The sequence below is a fragment of the Onthophagus taurus genome, chromosome 6, assembly GCF_036711975.1.
Source record: "Onthophagus taurus isolate NC chromosome 6, IU_Otau_3.0, whole genome shotgun sequence".
Classification (NCBI taxonomy): domain Eukaryota; kingdom Metazoa; phylum Arthropoda; class Insecta; order Coleoptera; family Scarabaeidae; genus Onthophagus; species Onthophagus taurus.
This window is the reverse complement of record NC_091971.1, coordinates 21,306,138-21,329,956: the sequence shown is the minus strand read 5'-3', so window position 1 is coordinate 21,329,956 and position 23,819 is coordinate 21,306,138. Positions and strand designations below refer to the sequence as shown.

The window sequence follows — 23,819 nt, the reverse complement described above, 5'->3', positions numbered from 1 at the left end:
TTTACATATTTGTTATTTGATTAATATTCCATTGTTTATTTTCTGTATTCGTATCTTGGCTCAATAAAGTATTATTATTAAAAGAATCAACAAGTTGTTGTTGTGAAGATTATCATTATATATCATAAAAAATGAATTAATAATGAAGACAGAATGGTTCCGATGAATTGATATTAATATTTCTTGCGCACGTTTTCATTTATGTTGAGGAGGTTACGTTCGATTTTGATAAATTGATTGATTTATGGGCATTTTGAATTGAAGGGATTTCTTGAAAATTTTTCTTTTCGAACGTTTAATTCAACGGTACAAATAGCGGGATGTTCAGGATTTAAAGTTTGGTAATAACCAAGAAACATTCCAAATGGTTTTGAAATTGTTTTGTTATTTATTAATTGACATTATTATTACAATGTATTGAGGGTAAAAAATCGCATATATTTAATGATTTGACATTGTCACAAAGCATGTTTTTCACCCCAACTTTTCCCCAGTTTGGTCATGTCACAGGGTTGTACTGATTCTCACCCACTCTCCCACGCATTTCTCGTCGATTTTCCACTGGCACGGGTTCCAATTCAATCGTAAAGTCGCTCACGACTATCGTCTATTTCACACGACGACGGACTGATGATTGACTGAATGATTTCACTTCTTATAGAAGAAAATTGTAAAACTGTCGAAAAAAAAAAATAAAAAGAAGCGGAAAAAAATAAAAATAAATTGAAAGTTATCTTGATGAAAAATACGTTTACTGTCGTTCCTGAAACAAAGTATGGGGGAGGGTTACTTTGGTGTAAAGTAATTAGTCGTGAAAACGACTAATTTAGTTCGAGTTATTTAACACAGTCGAAGTTGGAAACTTGAAATAAAATTAATCGTTTAAGTTGTAATTATTTTCTATCGTTCAAAACACGAATTATTAAATTGAATATAATGAGATGTCTTTATAAAAGATTAATTGAGTACATCATTAACGCTGTATAATGATTTTCAATTTGGATTTTATTTCTAATCAATAATAAATTACATGCAATTACATTTATCAATGACACTTGCCATGAATATTTACAGATATTACCAAATTTTCGATTAATTATCGGTTCATAAATATTCATTACGCTCGCGTTGAGTGTTTTATAAATAACACGGTTAATTGACTACGTAAATATTTGGGCACATGTTGCTTTATTACTCATGTTATTACGCATATTAACTTGTTGAGAGGTTTTTGAATTATTACTTTCATTCATTACATTGTACCTTTTGAATTTATTTTGTATGTCGGCATAATAAATAAAAAAACTAAAATTGTTTCGAATAAAAATAAATTATTACTTAGCATGCATTTAAATCGATTGCCCTAAATATATACGTGCAAGCTCAATCATGCACAAGCCCGCATCGTTTATAATAATAAATCTTAAGCATTTAATCTAAAAATATCTATTTGAACAAGAAAATGATTTTTCATTCGTTAAAATGTTACTTGTACGTGTTTATTGATGTAACCTTTGAGTTTAATCAAAGTTCAATAAAGAATTTTCCTTGGGGATAATTCGAAACGTAATAAGACCGATACCTGGAACGTACAGGGAAGTAGAAAAACCACAAACCTTGACTGCATTGGTTGATTTGAAATTGTTTGTTTTTCCAGTTCGTTCCCCTTTTTATGTTGATTCAAAAAGTGGAAAGGAAGGGTAAGAAAAGAAAGATGTAGAAAAACAGAAAAGCTTTAAATCAAAAAAATATATATAACGAAAATTGTGCTTCATTTATTACAACTCCTTAGACAGGTCACATTCGTTCCTGCCAAGAATTAGAACGGCGATAAAGTCACGAACCATCACATTTCTTGTAATCCCTTGGTTAGGAAAAATATGGAAACGTAAAAATGTCGTGATGCAAAAAACAGGGTCGGCAGGAATAGAATATGCGTATAGGGTGTGGTGTATATAGAGAAAATAAAAATTGATTCGTTTTAATTATTGTGGTATATCAGATTCGGATTAATCTTAAATAAATTTTAACTGATTAATTTCTAATACATATTGATGAAATATAATACTATGCATTAAATCTGAAAAAGATCCTTTGTGGTCTTTATGTGTGATTTGTAAAAAATTAAACATTTAATCGATAAATACTAAATCAGAAGTTAGGATAATGTAATAATTTATAAAATATAAACTGCTCAAATCCTTCAGTTTTGAACGTACTCAGTAATTTTCCATAAAGAGCCGTTATTTTAATTAAAGCTCTATTCTTTGGGTGAGAAATTTATATAGGTAGTGACTCACACAAGTAAATTTATTTTTTGTGGTTGCTATCATAATGATGTCCGATAAAGTAGGTATATAACCTTCTCGTTTTAAGTGAAAATAGCTATGTATGGAAACAGGCTTTGCTCAACACCATCTTTTTAAATACTTAACAAATGACGGCAAAAGGTTTTTTGAATATTTAGAATCTCCATCCGGGCGTTTGATGACGTGCTCCACAAAGTATATAACCAATTGACGATAAAAGGTTGGATTTTCAATAGCAAATAATACCACAAGAGATACTATTATAGTAAAGACAAGAAAAATCGCTACTGCTGCTTAGGAGTGTTAAAAAGATGTGCAGCCTCGTGTACGCACTGTAGAGTATTACATTTAACGCCCTTGTCTTCTTTTTCCATGTTATTCTATGGAAAAAGCAGACAAGAGCGAAATTTCCATGTTTTATCCTCAAACATTATTATTTGAACATCGTCTTTTTCCATATCACAGTCGAGGAACAATATGCTCGGAAAAACGCTTTCTCTTCGCAACCTTCTTAATCCGCACTGCTGCCTGTGCCCGTTGTCCTGGGTATGGTGGAAAGTAGTAGATATCCGGCAATTATCCGGCTTTGGTCGGATATTAAAAAGCTATTGGTGCTCCACTATTCACCGAGATTAGCATCTTTGTTGTTGGACACTAATAATTAATTAAAATTGAAAAACTGGCGAAACGATGAAAGTACTTTATTGAGTTAAATCAGTGCGACAAATGTTTCGAGCAATTATTGCTCTTCTTCGGGACTAATAATCAAGTTCAACCCCAATAGGATTTTTTTCATTTAATACAACTTTATTTATGTCATTAGCAACTTCATGGTAACAATCCCAAAATGATATATGAATTAAATCTCTTGTTGCAGTTTCTTCTAGTTTTCTACTCTAAGCTTGTAATTCATCATAACATTCATTACTAACAGAACTTTGTGATGGGCACCATCAAATAATTAGTAAATGAATGATTCGAATTATCGAATGATTTATTCGAGTAAATTCATTCATTCAAACAATTTGTTCCTTGTTTGTTATTCTAGTGAAGTTGTGTAGTTGTATGGGAGATTTTTAAAATATATTCGTCTAGTACAACTTGCAAAATTTGTAAAAAGCAATTGAAATTCAGTGCTAACACGTCCAACATCCACGACCATTTACGGCGCAAGCACCACTGGTATCTTGAATTAGATAGTTTATATAGGTAAGATGAATTCCAACAATTAGGAGTTCGACATAATAATAACCCGTCAACATCAACCCAAGATCAACAGTTTTGATCCACATTAACATAGTCTCAAGTTCAACATAGACTATCCAAATCTATAACACCATATCATACATTCAAGAAACGATCTTGACAAATGAAACTAGTACCTAGTTACAGACAAAGAAAATGATGAAATAGATCAAACTTTAATTAAAATGATTGTTACTGACTACCAGCCTATATCAATTGTAAAAAATCTTCTTGCACAAAGCAGAAAATTATTATCTTTGAAAATATTACCTAGCAGACAATCAAATTCGTGAGAAAGTTAAAATAATATTGGCATAAGTTGATCATGTCGCTATAACTACTGATATATGGACGTTTAACAGCAATAATAATAAAATAATTCACTTTTTTTATAACGACTTAACACATAATGCTGTTTTGGCAAGGAAGGAAATACCTGAAGCCTATGCAGATGTAAACATTGCCTCTGCCCTTTCAGAGGTTTTCAATGCTTGGGAAATTCAGGATAAAATAATTACCATTGTTAGTGACAACGGAGCTAATATAAAACATGCAATAATTGACAAACTTAAAAAAGACATCATCCATGTATTGCGCATACTTTAAATCTATGTATCACCGATGCCATTAACTCAACCGAACCGGTACTGCAACTGACAAAGAAATGTACAATATTAGTAGCTCATTTTAAGCACAGCGTAGTGACATCTGAGAAATTAAAAAGAATGCAAAAGCAAGTGGGATACCCTGAGCTATAAGTGAAACAAGATATGTCTACTAGATGGAATTCTTCTTTAATTATGACAGAAAAAGTTTTAGCGATAAAGGCCCAGTAATAGTAATATCATTACCACGAAGATGACGGAATTAGTCTCCATCTTGAAACCATTTGGAAAGATGACTATTGAATTGTCAGGTGAGAAATGTACAATTACTATTTTCAATCAACAGAAAAAGTTGGTATGAAGTTTTGGTATGAATCGTCCAAATCATAGTTAAAATCATTGTAGCTTAAAACCATATTAAAAAAGTACAGTCTACGTCTTGGTGCAGTAATTTTTTTTAATTTTCGTTGTTTTATACGTAGTTTTCCTAATCTTTTTGCATCGATTGATGTAAAAAGATTGATGCCTAAGAAACCCCATTTTTATTTTCGTATGCAATAGACACCTTTTCATCCAAGCTTAAAGCTTTACGCCGCTATTCATAGTTCAGACATATTGCTGTATCTACTACTAAAAATGGTAATTTATTACTAAACACGAAACAGGCCTTTAGGAATATCCCGAAATCTTTACGAACTAATACAGTACAGCTAATAATTCAAATGAATTCTAAAATGAAAAACTAAAACGAAAATATGCGACAAATTCGATTTAACGTTATAAACCATGTACATAATAAACGTATTTTATTGTATAACGCCGATAAAGTGAATGTAATTTGAAAATACATGGATAATATGCACTGATTTTCATAGGGCCAAAAAAAGATGTAACAGTTGTTCAATGTATAAATGCTACAACTCACAGTTTTTAGCGAAAATTTTAACATTGATATATCGGTAATTTACCGAAAAATTTTCTGTAAAGTAAAATGAAATATATACGTAGCTTAATGTAAAAATAAGTTTAATACAGTTTGTAAAAATTTAATTTTTATAATGTAACATTTTTAATTATCTTCGTAAATACTTCATTTCGCCAATGTTTTATCTCATCGGTATTACACATTAGTTTGGCCTCTGCACCTTTCCTTTTATATCCATCAACATAACCCAAAAATCATTGTCTAAGATGCCATTTGTTAGGATATCTGTAACAATAATGCTAAATCTTGGTTGTTATAGAGTGTAATATGAACATAGTATAAATCAGGAAATGATGATCTGCTTTCTAAACCAATTTTTGGGTATAACCACACCAAATAGGAATAATTTCTGATCAGTGAAGACTGGGGAAAACCGAAATTTGACGATTTTATACTTAAATTAATCTATGCACGAGGGCTTTCACAGCAGGTGTTAATTAAACTAAATCTTATGCAACTGTTCTTTCAGACCTAAATAAAACGGCGCCAAAAAAATTTATAGAAAATGAATTAGTTCAAGAAAAATTTGAGACTGTAAGGGCATCGTTAACTCGTCGCCTCACTGAATCGAAAAATAAAACCAAAACAGTATGGAAAATAATAGAAGAAATGCAAAAGAAGCACAAGAAAACACAACAGGAGAATATATCACTAATATACAAACAAAAGTCAAGTAGAGATCCACTGGAGGCGGCTAGTGTGCTGAATAAATACTTTACTACGGGAGCTTCTGAAATCATTGAAAATATTCCGCGTACGGAAATAACTGATGAACATATTCAGAAGATCGATAGCACAATATTCCTTACACCATACACCGAGACAGAAGTTATCACTCTAATTGGAAAATTAAATAGTAAATCATCCCCAGGAGCCGACGAGGTCCCTCCTCGGCTACTACAATACTGTAACAAGTTCTTAACTGGAGTTTTTCCACATTTGTTAAAGACAACCAAAGTAATTTCCATATTTAAAAGAGGCGACAAAAATCTTAGAGAAAATTACCGACCAATATCACTAATTTCTGTTTTCTCGGGGGTAAATACACAAGAGCTTGACTTTTAATCGGATAATTTTATTTTTACACGAAAGTTTTGTTACCATGGAAATAACTCGAAATCAAAAGCATGATAAAATCACGACAGCTTTAGCTGGAGCGATTTTATCTTTTGATTTTGATTGAGAGTTATTTCCAAAGGGTAACAAAACTTGAGTGAATTAAAAATAAAATTATCCTGATTTAAAATCAAGCTCGAGCGTATTTTAGGGAGATTAATACACAACAATTGCACAATTTATCGACAATTTTTAATTATTTATTAACTATTTTTGACTTAAATATAGTTGTCAAAAATGTGACAGGTAAACAAAAGTATATATATGGTAGTCGCGTTTTTATCAGTTATAAAATATCACGTGTGATTTATTCAGTTGAAAAACCTAGGTAACTTTTATCCACTTAAAAAATCACGTTATTGGTCGAAATTTTAAACGATCATTACTCTGATTGGTTGTATATTATTGGAGTGCATTAATCGAAATTATTTAAAGTTGCTATGATACAAAGATTAGAATTATTCTTTGACAAGCACCATATACTTTCCGAAAAACAATACGGCTTTACAAAAGGCAAATCAACACAGACAGCAATCATTGATATCTACAATGAGATTATATCACAAATAGAAATGCAGCGAATCCCAGTCGGAATTTTCTGTGACTTAACTAAAGCATTTGAATGCATGCTACACAATAAACTATTAACCAAATTAGAACTATATGGTATTAGAGGAAATGCTCTGAAATGGCTGTCAAGTTTTATCACAAACAGAAATCAGTTTGTACAAATAACGCACAGGAATGGTAGATCAACCTCCAAAGTAAACTCGACAACTTTACCAATATATACAGGTATTCCGCAAGGATCTGTGTTGGGGCCACTGCTGTTTAACCTCTTCATAAATGATATTACAAAGTTTTTAAGCGAATTCTTTGTGGTTAATTATGCTGACGACATGACGTTAGTCATCGGAGCGAAGAAAGAATATGCGGAAGCCAATGTAAACAAACTTTCACAACAATTATTCACCTGGCTCACAGCGAATAAACTATCTCTTAATACGGACAAATCTAAGTTCATTACATAAAATCGAAAATTTTTGTTACAACTGGTTTATTTTTAAGTTTAAGTTCAACCTGACATGTTTCGGTCAAATGACCATCATCGGAGGTATCGTAAAAGGATATATGAGAAACAACATACACTAAAATAGAGCAACTTCTAGCAGATGTGTGTGGAAGTATTCTTTGTAGATAAATCAAGATAACCGGGAGCCACGTTAACTTGATATTATCTACAAAGAATACTATCCTTTTACGATACCTCCGATGATGGTCATTTGACTGAAACATGTCAGGTTGAACTTAAACTTAAAAATAAACCAGTTGTAACAAAAATTTTCGATTTTATTTAATTACCGCACTGGTTAAAGAAAGAATGGATCTACTTATTCAACAATAAGTTCATTATGTTTCGAATGCCTCAAAGAGAGTGGCATACAACTTTAAGCGTGAAGTACGGAGATAAATACATTAAACAAAGAAATAATATCAGCCTCTTAGGTATAACATTAAACGAAAATCTAAAATGGGATTCTAATACGGAAAAAATAATAAAAAGTTTGAATAAAACTTTATTTCAAATTCGAATATTACGGGAAACATTAAGCTGCGAGATACTAAAAATGATATATTATGCCGAAGTATACCCAAAGCTGACGTATGGTATCACAGTATGGGGTTCAACTTCAGTCTTGAAAGAGATCTTTGTTCATCAAAAAAGAATAGTGAGAGCAATTTGCAACGTAAATCAACGATCTTCATGTAGACCGCTTTTCCAACAACTGAATATCCTACCAGTAATATGTATTTATATTTTAGAAATAGCTCATTATATCCACAAGCATAAAACAGCTCTTATACTTCAAAATAATGCTATACACGACCATAATACGCGCTGTGATCACATTGCGATAGCACAGCATAATTTGGCTATTACCTCAAATAGTCCCAATTTTATAGGAGTAAAAATATATAACCACCTACCGAGACCGTTGAAATCTCTAAATTTAAGATTATTTAAATGTAAGTTAAAGTTATTGTTATTGGAGCATTGTTTCTATCATTTAAGCGAGTTCTTTGAGTTTAACTTGTAACTGGACGTTTTTTTCTGTTCTTTGTAAGCGAGGAAATAAAGAGATTATTATTATTATTATAAAACTAAAAGCAGTTTTGCTACTATCACTAGAACTAACACTAGACCTAGAAACTTTTGGGTAAAGCCGTGCATCGTTTGAAAAAGTGTTTAACGTTTCGAATGCCATGTTGCAATCGTCTTCAAAAACAAGTTCGAATAAGAAACAAGACTTCGAACGTTCTAACGAAGAGAACATTCTAGTGACAGCTCTACTGTTAGTTCTAGTTTTAGCTTAATTAAATTAATCAGGTGGTAACTAAGTGAAAAATCCATTTTACGAAACAATTGACTCAGACAGTTGAGATAGATTTTAGCTGTATCTTAATTGTCGATATAAAATTTTGATAAGATATTTGATAATAAATTATTGTAACAGTTTTTAAACGATATTCTTTTCGCGACCACAATTACAAAAATTCAGATTATAAATTGTCAATTGTAATTCAAATTGTATGTAAATATCAATTACAATGGAGTAAATTTGGTCAGAAACAGTAACAAAGATAAAAGGAAAAACACCTAGGCAAAGACAATGAAGATAGATTTAAAGACATTGCAGAGTTTGAAAAGTTAAAGGATAACTTTAAGTTAGGGAAATATGACAATGGACGTATTAAAGAAGAAAGAGAAATTTGTCAAATAATTAAAAATTAGAGAAAATGTACAAATATCACAGCACGTTTAGAATGGGCGATTGAAGATAGATTACCCCAATTATTTTATTTTCTGCTAAGAACCACCATTCACGAGGTGTAATATACAATACATTCCTTTACAATAACGTGCAACAATGTTTTTTAAACATGATAATGATATATTTTTCTAATAAATTGGGGTGAACTAATAGCGTGGCCACCCACCTCTCCAGACTTTTCTTCAAAACATTTTTGACTGTGAAAATAGGTACACAATAAAAGGTATTTTCTTAACATGCTTGTCAGAGTGGATGACGCTACTGTTTGAATTCACAATGCAATAATAATAGTAAAGAATAAAGACTTCGATTCTTGATTACATGTTGATTACAAACCTGTATTAAAAACGATTTTAACAATTTTGAGGGTTTTGTTAATGAATTATATGTTTCGTTTTCGTATCGCTTAGATTCAGGAAGTCCTTTAATAGAGTAAGTGGTTACTTAAGAAGTAGTTAATAAACAGTGATTAGTGTTTTAATAGACACATGCGAAATCCTGGACGTTTTTAATTTTAGTTTTATGTTTAATAATACGGGCTTTGAAAGCCTTAGGTTTTGACTTTGATAATCAAAATAATGTGATGACGATAGTAATTAACTATCTTATATAATTATCGTGAACTAGCTTTCACTTATGTCATGTTAAGGTAAGCAGTTTTTCCTTTCGCCGTGAGTGATAAGATGTATTATCAAGGATTATTAAACTTTGCGTTTCTAAATTAGGAAGCAACTGCTCGGTGAACCACTTTTTATCTATATTTTATGATGGATAACTTCGACGTTGAAGAAAATAACAGATATTGCTATTATTAGCATACACAATTACGTACATTTCTTTCTAAATATACCTTTCTCTTACAACATACCGAAACCCCAAAAGCTTCAGCTGTTCCCTAAATAAAAATTACCTTTGTGATAATAAAATTAAAAATACTTACTTCATTAAGAATACTATGTGCTACTTATATTTTCATTAGTTTGACGTGATTTGACGTTCACCAACGTCATCATTGCTTCTCTACTCAGTACTATTGCTTTTAAGGAAAACAGTTTACAGACATTCATTTTAAACACGCTGAACTTTGCACACGTTTTAGATTTTAAAGACATAGCTTTTCGCGTATATATTTATTTTGTACAGCAGACGTATTCATTAGAAGGCACTTCACTCTAACGCAAGTCAACTTATGGACATAATTTCTGTTCCGTATGCGGAATATAATAACGGAAGTTGATTATTCAAACGTATATATTCTTACGTTATACACTTTTTATAACAATCTTGTCATTATATACAAAGTTGCAAATTACATGTCTCGTGAAAACACTATTTAATCTATGCAATCTTCTAACACTGGTTTAATAGTTGGTTACTACCCTGCTTAACAAAATCAGCTTGGAGCACAATTCTCATTTTAAATACTTTTTGAATTTTCGTTTTTCTATTTTCTTTAATGTCGGTATTTTTTTACACAACACTCGACTATTTTTGAAACGGTATTCTGTATCCCAAATAGCATATAACATATACCATAAATTTTACTTATGTAGTGTTGACTGGTCAGTGTACAAGGTTCTTCTGAGGTGATTTTTTCTTCATATGTTTTCTGTGTTCGTTTTTTAAGTAGTTTCTTCGGCATATTTAAATTGTATGAGTCTTCAATCGTTTAACCGGTGTTTATATCAAACTGTCTGGTTTTGGTCTAGTGTTATCTTTAGCTATAACGTCACCATAGACACCATACATATCACTTTGTCCATATCACCTCTTGAACCATCACAATTCCAATCAATAAACATTGTAATAATGTTTTCAGTAAATCACTACTCTCCTGTAAATTAATATTTGCATCACTTTCTGTTATTTCCATTTCAAACAAATGACAGGTTTTTCTATTTGTTCAACACTTTATTATAGGAAGCACGCATATCATGCCCAATTTCTTTCAAACAGACTCGTATATCTCCCTAATGAGGTTTAATTACCTACAAATCTACCAGTAATACTAAAGCTCGTTGTATATCTATGATACTCTCATAATCAATTACTTTTTGAGATACGATTTTTTTAATATGTGTTAATAAACATGTCATAGTTCATATTTAGAGATTAATTCAAAATTATTATTAACATTATCACAGTTTTTGAAATAATTGATAGAGAAAATAATGAAAATTTAGGTTAATCCAACCATGATATATAAAAAGACAAAACATTTGTATCCAATTTATTAAACTCAAATTTATTAGGATTGCTTTCTTTGTTCTTTATAAGTCGTAAATTAATATAATTTTATCCCTCGTTTTATAAACCCCTCGACTTTGCGTGAATTTACTTCCGGCGGGTGTTACGTTATCCACGTTGGCGTACAAAATTGTGTTTATACCGGTCGGTAACGTCTCGAAAAGCTTTAACCGCACAGCACACGGTCGAAGTTCGAGGGTTGAGACGGACGCGAAAACCCCTTCTTTTCGGTAACGTAACAAAACATCTTTTATTTAAATCGCACTTTACACAATCACAAAAGACCCAACACTCAGTTTTTGTAGCATTTTTCTAAAAATCTTTTCTTAAAATATATTTAAAGCTTAAAATCCAACATTCACGAGAAAGAAAGATTTATATATACATCCACTAAAAAGTATACTCTGATTGGTATATGAGTATTTGATGAAAACATGCGAATGTATCGTAAAAACTTTTTAAGCTTTAAAAAAAGCAATTTTTATATCCTGTTTCATGTCGAGTTCCAATTTACACAAGTTTTAAGTACGGTGTAATCTGATGAGAAAGTTGTGTTTAAGGGTTGGAATACACGACAATGACTTCGTGGATTTGCATAAATATCTTTCTAGTTTGTAGTTTTGTTTCAAACGGTTCAGTTCATTGCATTTGTTTCCAGGCTTATATATCCGGTTGGAAAATCACGTGTTGAAAAATTAATGGGATCAAATTTAGTTAGTTTAACCGATAGAAATTATATGCAAAAGTTACAACGAAGGATCGTTGAAGATTATACTGAAAATATGAGCAAAAGAATTTCAAGTAGACAGGTAAGATAAAAAATAAACAAAATATTATATAAATACGCGCACTTAAGCTAATTTTGGGTACTGATTACAAATATTTATTCCGTTTTTCGCTATAAGGTAAGATTTTCGATATTTTTCATTTTCATGAAAGCAGTAAGTTCTTTTACATAAAAAACTTTAACGATTTCTTTGTATTTTAGTATACATCTATCTGATTTATGAAACTACCGTTGACATTAAAATTTTAGAAATGGATCGATATAATATCTTCGAGCCCACGATATATTGAACTTCAGTGATGTACTCTCTAGCTAGTCAACCTTTCGCATCGATAATGTAAGGCCCCGGTAATTTAATCTACAGGTTAATATGTCGCATGTTTGGATTCTATACCCAGCGTTTCTTAGTTATTAAAATTATTGCGACCTGATAGAGTACAGATAATGAGTTATAAGTATAAAAGCAACACATTATCGTCATAATATATTGTCAATTATGTAAGCTTTAATGATTACCATTGTAATAATTATTTCGAAGCTTTCAGAGTATTAAGTGTAATAAACCTATAAAAAGCTATATTATTCCAAGTATCAATAGGACATGGTTAAATGATAACTGGAAACAGATTCGCCACTAAAGATCTAACGACCACTTCCATAAAAACTTAGGAATTTTGGAGTGGATATTCTACAATAATTTCTCTATTATTTCCAAACTATGAGAATCTTTAATTCAATAGTGATTGAATTTGAGGTTTTTGTAGCGAACGTGGTAAATGCCATTCGAGATTATTGGTTTTCCATGAAGCTTCGCATATAATGAATTTCTAATTTTCTTCCCCGAACGGTATTTAATACATTTCGAATTATCAACTGATGACAAACTTGAACGTTAAATTGCGAAATTAGAGGTTTTATGCAGAAGCGTAATGCTGCCAAAGCACTTATTCGACGAATTATTTCCATTACGAATCGGTAAAATTATCCGATTCCTTTTAATTATTTCTTCAAATTGCAGTAACTAACAAAGGTTGATATGCAATAAAATTATATTTGTTAGAAGTTATCTTATACAACCCCAACAACGTTTTGGAAGGCCATGCTCTTGGTATAGTTGCAACTTTTTGCATGCCAACATTGATTGTAATTCTTTGGCATTTTCAATATGTTCATACGCAATTGCCAGACGTGCTATTCTATAGGAGAGTACACATGCTTGTAGGCTTTAGAGGGCGCTGCAAGTTTAGGATGTGTATTCCTCTGTAAGTCCAGAAAGTATGGTCTGAAAATCATGGCACTAACCGACGCATTACCTTCTTAATGCCTAGATATACTCAGGTAAGGGAAGCGATGGTGCAACTCTAACCAACGAAAAACGACGTCTCGCCGGACAACTGGTTTTCTTCCATACAACTTGTTCAGAAGCTAAAAAAGAGAGGACTAACTTACTGTGGTACTCTACGAAAAAATAAAGGAGAAGTGCCAAAAGAGTTTCTTCCAATAAAAACCAGGAAAGTTTCAATCACTCTACGGATTTACAAATGAACTAACACTTTTATCATTTGTGCCAAAGCGGAATAAAGCTGTTCTCCTAATGTCTTCTATGCACCATAGCGCCGTGACAGACATACAATCAGGGAAGCCTTTGATGATTCAATTTTATAATGAAACAAAAGGTGGCGTGGATGCACTAGACGAGAAATGTACGGTGTACTCCACAACTAAATGAACGAATCGGTGGCCACTTGCAATATTTTTTACACTAATGAATATTAATCTCGTGAACTCGTACGTTCTGTATTCTAGTTTCCAACGTAATCAACCACAAAATAGACTTGTTTTCACAAAATGTTTGGCAAGGTAGCTGGCAGAGAGTGAATTTGCGTTTGTCTCGTGAATTTCGGATGAGTATTTCAAGAATCCTCCAGAAGCCATCTGCTCCAGAATTACTCCAAAAGCAGGTCAGAAGTAAAAAGTGTCCAAGAAATCAGGACAGAAAGACCAAATTTGTCTGTGCGGACTGTAAGAGTCCTATTTGCGGAAATTGTATTGCAGGATTGTGCCAATTAGAATGTGTGGATTTGCGTTTCTCCAACTTGGTGAAAACTTGTAAGTGTGTTTCAAATTACGTTTTTTTCTCGTTTATTATTAGTATTGAAGCCTCTTTACTGACTACATTGTATAACTTACTACTGTATAACAAAAACTTAATTTTTCATGTCCTTATGCATATCAAACAAGAATAAATAACATAATCTAGCTTTTATTTATACATTACCTCTACAAATTTAAAATATGTAGTGGGATTTGTATAACCCCACGTCACCAGTTACGTAACAGAAAAGTCACCTCACCGACTACGGGATAAACTAATCGAAGATTTTCAACCTAGTTTTTAACCAGGCCATAGTATTACATCAGTGCTGGTCAGGATTGTTCAGCAAGCATCAGCAAGGATTTTGATTCGATTCATCGTGACCTGTTAACGGTTTCTCTGCCTACCATTGACTTTCTTAGAGACGATGATGCTTGATTTCAGTCTTACTCCTCTAACCATTCCAAATAATATCGTGACACTTCACGTTTCTCCTTTATGGTTGTAGGTTATAGTCTCGAACCCCAGGGCAGTCAAAAATGTGAGAATGCCAAATTTAGTCTGACAGCAAGAAAATCTTTTATGTTTCCATCACAGGAATATCAACAATTTGCATACGCATTTGTTTATACAGTGGTTTTCGGCCAGCTGTGAGGTTAGTCATAAGCGTGTGAGCAAATGAGTTTTGCACTGGGCGTATGTTTTTAGTATCTCCCACAAACTATTCAATTTTAGGACTTGTTGAACGCAAAAATATAAACAGTTGTTTCAATGGAAGTGTTAGAAAGTAAGAAGGGATCTCAATAGAAAATCAAGAAACAGATGAATCAAAAGGGACTGATGACGATGAAAGCAGTGAAATTACTAAAGAAGAAATAATTACAGCGGAAATGGTGAAGAATGCGGGAGTAGCAGCGATTGAGTAACCTTATAGAATTTGTAATAATGCCTAGAGAAAAGAAAGAATACCACAAGATTGGGGAATAGCACCTATACAAAATGAATAGTGCCTATACACAAAGACCTGCAGTAAGTACAGAGGAGTTTCGATATTACGCATAGGACTAAAGATATTTGATAATGTCGTATTTGAAAAAGAGACTGAGAATATTTATTAAACCGAAACTGTTAGAGTCATAGAACAGATTCCGAAGTGATAGAAGTAGAAGAAAACACTGTGAGCGTAGCTAAGGAGACCTAAAACTTGTAAGAATGATAACCAAATGCAATGCCACTTACAACCAGGTGATAAGCAGTTGACAACCGAATATTAGAAGAATTAGAAGAAAATTAGAAGCCTTCGTACTTATATTGTAATGTAGTTGTTAGTTTTCAGATAGTAACAATTTTTTGTCAGTAAACCACTTTCTGATATCTTTTCTATCACGATTTAGAAACGATTTGTATATTTGAAGTTGTTTCGTCATGATCTGTAACTCGTTTCTGAAAAAGGTAATTTTCAGTATATAACGATCTATCACTCTCTTCTATTCATGAAATAAAATAGGGGTCTCACCAATTTATTTCGTTGTTTCATGAAATGTACCTGTAGCTAGTTGGATATACCGACCGTTTTGACTTTGAGTTTATGTATATGTTACCATCGATTAAATGGGAGGGGGGTTGCGGATTACCTACCTAAGTTGTCGACCCATGTACTACTAATATACATATGTCCTGACAGTCTCAAAGTTCTAAACAACGTGCAGCTCGACCTAATGTGCAACGAGAGCTCCCAAGGTCGAGTGTTCTAAATATGGAGGAGTTTCCGAAATTGATTTCAATCTGAGTGGGATGTAGTAAATCGTTAAACGTTTAAATAACGAAGATGGAGTTACTCTCATAGGAGAAGGTTGATGACTTTTACCTACAAATTTAATGGTTGAAATTAAAGCCACTTTATTTGAAAGTAGAATTAATTTTTTATGGGCAAACAATTCTACTGGTGGCACAACTAAAACTGAAGCTAAGACGTCGAGATATGAAACAAAGATACGGAAAAGCAGTTTATATTCTAGGAAAAACGATTAAAGACTACGACTTCTCGAGGGATGAACTCCTCCCCCTTAAGATGAGATTTCGTCCTCAACATTATATTTCTAATTTTTCTGTTATTTAACTCTCTTTATTGTTAACTACAATAGCTAAATTTAAATCTCTTCTTACATTATTGTTTAAGATTTTTATTCATTTTTTGGTTATCATTTAGAGATAAAGCCAAATAATTACATTTGGAAACAATTTCAACGAGAATGTTGTTAACATAAATTGACAGGCTATTCTATATTTTCAACAATTTGTTTGTAAAATAAATACACAACTGCGTGATTGATACACGGGAATGTTAATGATTGAATTACGTAATTATTTCCATGTCGTCCTGAAATGAGGCAGGACGACGATTCTAAAACAATTCGACGTTTTATTTCTTTGATGTATAACGTTTTCTGTTTAAATTTTTTATTTAAAACTCAATTTTAAATCGGTTATTATCCATAATTTCAATTATATTATATGGGCCAACTTTTGTTATTATATTTACGACACTCTTTTGTTGGTAAATTGATTTTTTATTTTATAATTTTTTATGATGATTTCCATATAGTTGCTTTGGAAAATCATGGTGTTCACTCATGCAAATCTGCATAAATTGTTGTTTGTTTTCTATATCAATTGGATCTCGTGCTTGAGTGTATCCACAAACTATTTCAAATGGGATTAACTTAAACGATGGATTAATAGTTGAGTTATATGCCACTGTTATAAGTACTGTCTACACGGTTATTACCTTCATGATAGTATAGAGTTGTTAATAGCTGTCGATTTTATATAAAAGGAATATTAATTAAACTAAAATTAGAACTAAAACTAGAACTAACACTAGAAACTTTCGGGTTTTGCCGTGCGTCTTTTAATAAAAGTGACTTCGAACCAGTTTCTGAAGAAGGTTGCAACATGGCATCCGAAACGTCAAACCTTTTATTAAAAGACGCACGGCAAAACCCGAAAGTTTCTAGTGTTAGTTCTAGTTTTAGTTCTAATTTTAGTTTAATTCACACCGGCCGTGAAAGCCTTCGTACTTAAGAATATTAATTAATTAGCTATTTGAATATCAGTTTTATCCTTAAGTATGTAAACTAGTGCAAATCTTGAGATATTATTAATAATTCTTTGATATACTTCAACACTATTATTAAATTTTGTCTTCTTCTTCCTCATACAGTAGGGCTCGACCCTGTCTTTCTTCAGCAGTTCAGGGTCTCGAGTCGAGACCCTGAACTCGTTTCCTGTAGTAGATGCTCTCTAGATCCTTTGTTTGCTGATTGTCCTCTCTGATTGATTCTGTTTACATCCTTGATTGTCCTTTTCCTCATATTCCCCCATATTCCCACATTATTTTAAAAATTTGAATTATTTCCTGGTATTATTTTCTGTCAATGACGTAATGAGCAGTATGGTTGCGTATAAACCTAGACAACCTCTTATATCCAAACCTTGACTAACGATTAGAGGGTTAATGACGATGCAAAATTGGCATCAACCACGTTAAATTAAAAAAGCCTCTTCTGGCAGCACACACTTCACAGCAAACAGATTGATTGAGAATTAATAACCGTCAATAAGCAGCCAACCTAACCCTGTACATACATGAATCTCCCTAGTTGGCGAAAAGAGAAAGAAAGACGACGCCGAACAGAGAAAGCCAATACAAAAGAGCCGACTGGAATAATAAGTGCCGACTAGAACCAAACAGCCCCGAAAGAAAAGTCATCAAGAGGAGGGGGACGTGCACTGTCATGCAAACTGATTAAATGACAGTAAATGTCACTGACATTCTGAACGTCACAACGGAAACTGACGGAATCAGCTTCCCTAAGAATGTAAAATATCTCCAAAATCAGACGCTTAAAGTAGGATGGCTCCAAGCAGATTATGGATGCACCTTCGAAGTCAAAAGTATGTCCCGTAGATAGGTGATGTTCTACTCAGGCCTTAGCATTTGACTTTTTTAACTTACAATCCCTTTGATGTTGTTTGAGTTTATTTTTTTAATATGGGCTCGTTACACCTACATTACAGCTACTGCTACCCTGACAGCTAACCTTATAAATCAGGTTGGAACTGAGACCATCAGGGGGGTGATTTTTAAAACCAGAGAAGATGCCCCTTAGCTGCTTGCAAGTATACTTTGCAAACTTGAGAGGTTGGTCTTTAAAAAGACTGATAAGGTTGTCGGTGAGGCCCGGTACAAACGGAAGTTTGACGTACCTACTCACAAGGCACACATCCAAATCAGGTGTGTGAATCAGAGACACATCTATTGAGGACAGACCCATATTCTGTGTCGCCCGAGGCAGCTGATGAACCAGATGTGAACTATAACCTATTTACTAAAGAAGGGGGAAGCCATTATTCACAAAGATGGTAAACAGAAGCCTCAGATTCTTTAATCTAAAGGTGTTATTACAAATTCGCACAACACGGTTATTCATCCCTACGAAGGTATTGAGCTTCATCCTGGGGGTATGACAAGAATAGAAGTTGAGAAACCTTCCTGTATATGTAGGTTTGCGATACCAATCCAAGGCGATTGATTAATCCGAAGAAGGGGACCGAGTTGTTATTCTCCTTCTCAATCGTGAATTGTATATGAGGGTTGTGTGCATTAAACAAGTTAACAACAGGTTTTCTTCTGTAGACCTCTTCAATAAAATATTAGTCGATCACAACATTACCACACTTGGAGCACTGAGGAAAAACAAATGGGGAAGTACCTCAATCATTTCATAATGGAAAAGCAGGATATTGTTCCACATTCGTGTTTGTCAATAACAAAATTCTTATGTCCCAAAAAGAATAAAGTCGTACCTCTAAAAAATAGTCACATGAGCTCAGGTCTGGCGATCGTGAAGACTAATGAATATTCGCATTTTTACTGGTGAAGCGAAAAAATTGTCTAAGAAAGTTCAATGTAACCCTAGCTGTGTGACAAGTTGCATCATCTTGTAGGAAACGAGTATTCTCATTTGTAGCCATTATCGTGAAATAAAAATGGTTTCCAGCATTCGAACATATCGCGACAGACATCACACATCAAGCTGCAACTTTGGCGAGGTTGTTCATGAATTTGATGAGGGTCTTCAGCGGCCTAATATCAAAAGTTATGTTTATTAACATATTCGCTGAGGTTGAAATGAGTTATGACGCCTTGCAATTTTTTGACGACTTCTTGCAGTCACTACTCGTACAGTTTCTATATTTTTTTCTAATTTTCTAAGTTTCTATAATTTCTTATTATTCGGCCCACCATTTTTTAAGTTAACAGTCTAAACAGGAGCATGAGGCGGTAAATGAAAATGTCAGCGGGATTCGCGTTGTGATTGCACATGACTGACCATTTTCTAAATAAGGTGTAACAGCAAATCCACGTTATTAACAAGCCCAATTATGCATGTTAACTTAACTGTCAAATGTATTGAATATGATAATCACTGCCAACTAATTCATTATAAAAGTCTCGTACAATCGTATGGTTTTACTGACTCAATATTCAAAACGTTGGAAAGATATTTTAGGGGGAACGGGCTGGAAGTGAATGTGGGGAAGACAAGGATGATGAAGTTTTGTAAGGGGGGGGGGGAAAGAACAGAAAACTGGAGATGTGCGGGAAAAGAGATCGAGGAGGTTAGGGAGTATACTTACTTGGGGTATGTGTTCAGGGAGGACAACAGGGAGGGGTCGCATGTGATAGCTATGGCAAAAAAGGCGAATAAGGTGATGGGACAAGTATGGGGTTGGGGAAGAGAGTCTTTGGAAGGAATGTGGCAGCGAGGAAGATTATGTTTGAAGGTCTGGTTAGCAGTGTGATGATGTATGGAGCAGAGGTATGGGGATGGAGAGAGCAGGCAATGCTGGAGGACGTGCAAGCTAGCTACTGGAGATGGGTGCTTGGGGTGGCGAGAGAAACACCGGGGTATATAGTGAGGGAAGAGGTGAAGGTGAATAAAGTCAGAGTGGAGGGGGGCAGGAGAGCAGTGAAATATGAAGAAAGAATAGAAGGGAGGCCAAACTGCGGGATCTTGGGGGAGTGTTGGAGGGAAATTAGAGAGGGAACGATCAGATATGGGAAAGGAGACAGAGACAACTATTATAGACGAGCGGGCTACTCGGTAACTGAGATAAATAGTAGACAAAGGGTGGGTAGGGAGATGTGGAGGGAGTTGAGAGATAGGGACCGAGATGTGCAGAGACAGGAAAGAAGGACACAAATAAAAGAGAGGAGGTATAACGAAAGATACAGGGACATAATTACGGAGGGGCTGCCTAGATACTTGTTATTGGAAGGAGATGAGGAAGGGAAGAAGTTGGTGGCTAGGTTCCGTTGTGGAAACGAGGAGAGAGCGAACAGATACTGGATGGCCGATGAGGAGAGGTGGTGTAGGCTATGCAGGGAGGAATGGGAAACGTTGGAACATATGTTGAGTGGGTGCAGTGAGTTGAGGGAGGAGGAGTTGGACCGAGGGCAGATCTTAGGAGAGGGGGGAGAGGGGAAACGATGGATGAGAATGGTTGTGGGGGTGAGGAGACAAAGGGATGGATGAGGGGAGGATTGGGCCGAGGAGCCGAGGAGCCGAGGGTATGGAAATGGAGGAAGAGGGTAGAGGGTGAAAATAATATACTAATGACATATATTATATTAGGATGTATTAAGGGGAAAATTGTAATTATCAAAAACAATAAAATGCTTATTATTATTCAAAACGTGTAACTTTTTTCTGCTTCTTTTCTTCTTCATCTTGATGTTATCCAAAAAACCAGTTTGGAAGAATTGCATTTGTTTTAATTCCCCTTCCATTGGTGTATTTCCCAAGAATTTCTATAGTTCCCATATTTACAGAATTTATTGGAGAGTTTCAGTTATTAACCCTTCTATTTGATCAATTAATTTTTTAAATTTTAATAAAATCATGCTAATGCTCGCATCTAGTTTCCTCTTTGTACTTTTCTTGGGGTTTAAATGTATGGTCGGGATAGTTGGAAATGTAATCCGATGCTATAGCCGCAATTTCTCGGAAATGTCCATCTTCGGAATCTTATATCTGACGTTACCAAGTCACTACCGTCTCTCACAAACTACGTAAAAATGCACATTTTGTAAGTTTTAATATAAACAAACAGTAATAATAAAATCAAATCACAATTGTCTGGCTACAAATGGTTATTCATACCTCGTTCGAATATTTAAAACGATTTAAAAGTTTGTAATCAGTACCTTAAAATTACCTATTTTTCATAAAAGAACGATTTATTTGATTTATTGATCTAATGAAAATGAATGGTAAAGTTAGATTGAAAGTTTTACATTCCAAAAACGATGTTATTACCGGTATAAATCGTCGGTTTCAAATAAATTTTTGTCACCCGTTAATTAATTTTCAGGCTAAAGAATTGGAAAGGGTGAAAAATTTGGTATTGGTTGGTAAAATTCCCTTAGAAAAAGCTCCCATTGAAATGGCTAATCATCCAGTGATGTTAATCGAAAAATATTTTAATCCAAAAGAATTTTCTACAAAAAAAGATGTTAGATATTTATTAAAAAATTATTGCCACAAAATATATTTTTTATTAATTTTAGTCTAAAACAAAAAGATTAAAGTTAACCAACCGATCGAGTTCTATAGAAACTTTACCGATACTTGAAAGCACACACTGTGAAAAAATTGATGCATTGTCTCCGATAGAAAATAATTTAGGAGAGGACACTGATGAAGAAGAAGCGCACTTTGGGACTGAAGGCATTGAACTTGTCAAATACGAAAATCCATTGATAAAAGAATTGAAAAACTGTGAGGTAATAAATTTTTTCTCCCGCTTCTTTCAGTGTGTACGAAAGAAATATTAGCCTAGCAACTAAAGAAAATATTCGCGGAAAAGCTGTGTGGGAGTCTTCAGAAATATTATCCCTATAAAATGATTACATCAAACCGCCGCACATTCTTTTCCACCCGTAATCTTTACCATTATTTTTTTAGACTGTACACGAAATGTATGCACTTGCAGATGAAATAATTGGAAAAATAAAAACTGAACATAGAAAACCTGATGAAATTTTACAACACAGCGACAAAAATTTATGAAAAAATTTAGTTATAAAGATTAATTTTAATGTTAACTACTTTATAAATTAAATATAATTTAATATAAAAATAATTAGATACGAAATTGTTTAGCTTTATTTAATGCACCGATAAGAAAAAAGTGTAATGATCGTGATAAACAATAATGACGCACACCATGGTATTAACATAAGCGTCAAGACGATAATGAGTTCCCACTCATACACAAACACCATTATGTGGCGATAATTTAGTTTATGACATTACTATATTATACCCCATAATAATAATATTGATTGATTTATTAGAACGAAAATCGTTTAATTCCTTTCAAACAAAAAAAAATCTCTAATTTAATTTAACCCAACAAATTAAATTTTATCATTTAATCAAAGGGTAAAATGTAAACTCGTTATTTGTAATGTTGCTTCTAATTAAAACGGACCCTAAAAATGTTTATCTCTATTTTAATCTACATATAATCCAGTTTGATATTTACACCGGGGAGAAAATAATTAAAACGAACCCCTTCTCATTTATACGAACTTCGTTTTGCGTTGATGTCAAGAGAGAAGTAATCATTTGCTTTTCTTGGTAGACGTGAACTGAATATCAAACTATAACAATCAACGTTTTACAGAAAAATCACAATTGCCACGTTCGTATCACAATATTCGAACCCGGAGTTCGATGAAAATCAATGTTGGTCGAGGACCAACTCCCTTTCCCTTCCGGTTTACACCGAATACCTATGAAAAAAGAAATTCACTTGAAATCGTATCAATAATAAATATATATAGAACTTTTCAAATTTTGTTTTAAGTAAACTTTAATCCTCAAAATATTAAATTTGATTATGTAAACCATATTGAAAAATAGTTAAAATAACAATAAAAATTTCATATTGCTTATTTGTTTATATAAGCGAGATCTATTTGTTTATATAAATGCTGATAAAAATGGTAGATCTAGACCGCTAGGAATCTCAAAGCAGTTATAAGAACAACCAACTGTTGGAAATATTTTAAGTCGTTTTAAACGCATAGGAGATGTAAGATGTTAAAGCAAGAAGTTATGTAATAAAACGTCTCTAGATTAACAAGAAATTATATCGGACCTTTGCATATAGACCAAAATATATTGAAATAGGCATTTTATTCTATACAAGAGTGTTTGATTGGAACGTTGAAGATAATTTTAGATGGTATTTTCTTTTCTTTTTAGCCATCTATCCATATATTGATCGCTTTATTATGTTTATTTCTGTATTTTTGTCTTTTGCTGGTCTAAGAATGTAAGAAGCATTGTGCGAGGTGATATTGCTATTAAGACAACACCGTTGCTGAATTAAACAATATACATATATTCAGCATCTCCGTTAAATTTAGAATGGAGAATATAGATTTAGTTTTATCAAGCCGAGGCCCCTTGCAGTCGAGGCGTTGCAAGTTTATAGCGATACAGCGTTAAAGAGATCAG

General features: G+C 33.2%; 1 protein-coding gene across 1 annotated transcript in view; it reads left to right on the top strand.

Annotated features, from left to right (window-relative positions):
• LOC111422698 (uncharacterized) overlaps positions 1-22,361 on the top strand; it is a 44,104-nt gene extending 21,743 nt beyond the window's left edge. Inside the window, exons 2-5 of the mRNA XM_071196525.1 lie at positions 12,000-12,150; positions 21,664-21,804; positions 21,860-22,075; positions 22,257-22,361. Coding sequence (XP_071052626.1) covers positions 12,000-12,150; positions 21,664-21,804; positions 21,860-22,075; positions 22,257-22,361 — 613 coding nt within the window. The remainder of the gene's footprint in view (positions 1-11,999; positions 12,151-21,663; positions 21,805-21,859; positions 22,076-22,256) is intronic.
• The last annotated feature ends 1,458 nt before the right edge of the window (positions 22,362-23,819 follow it).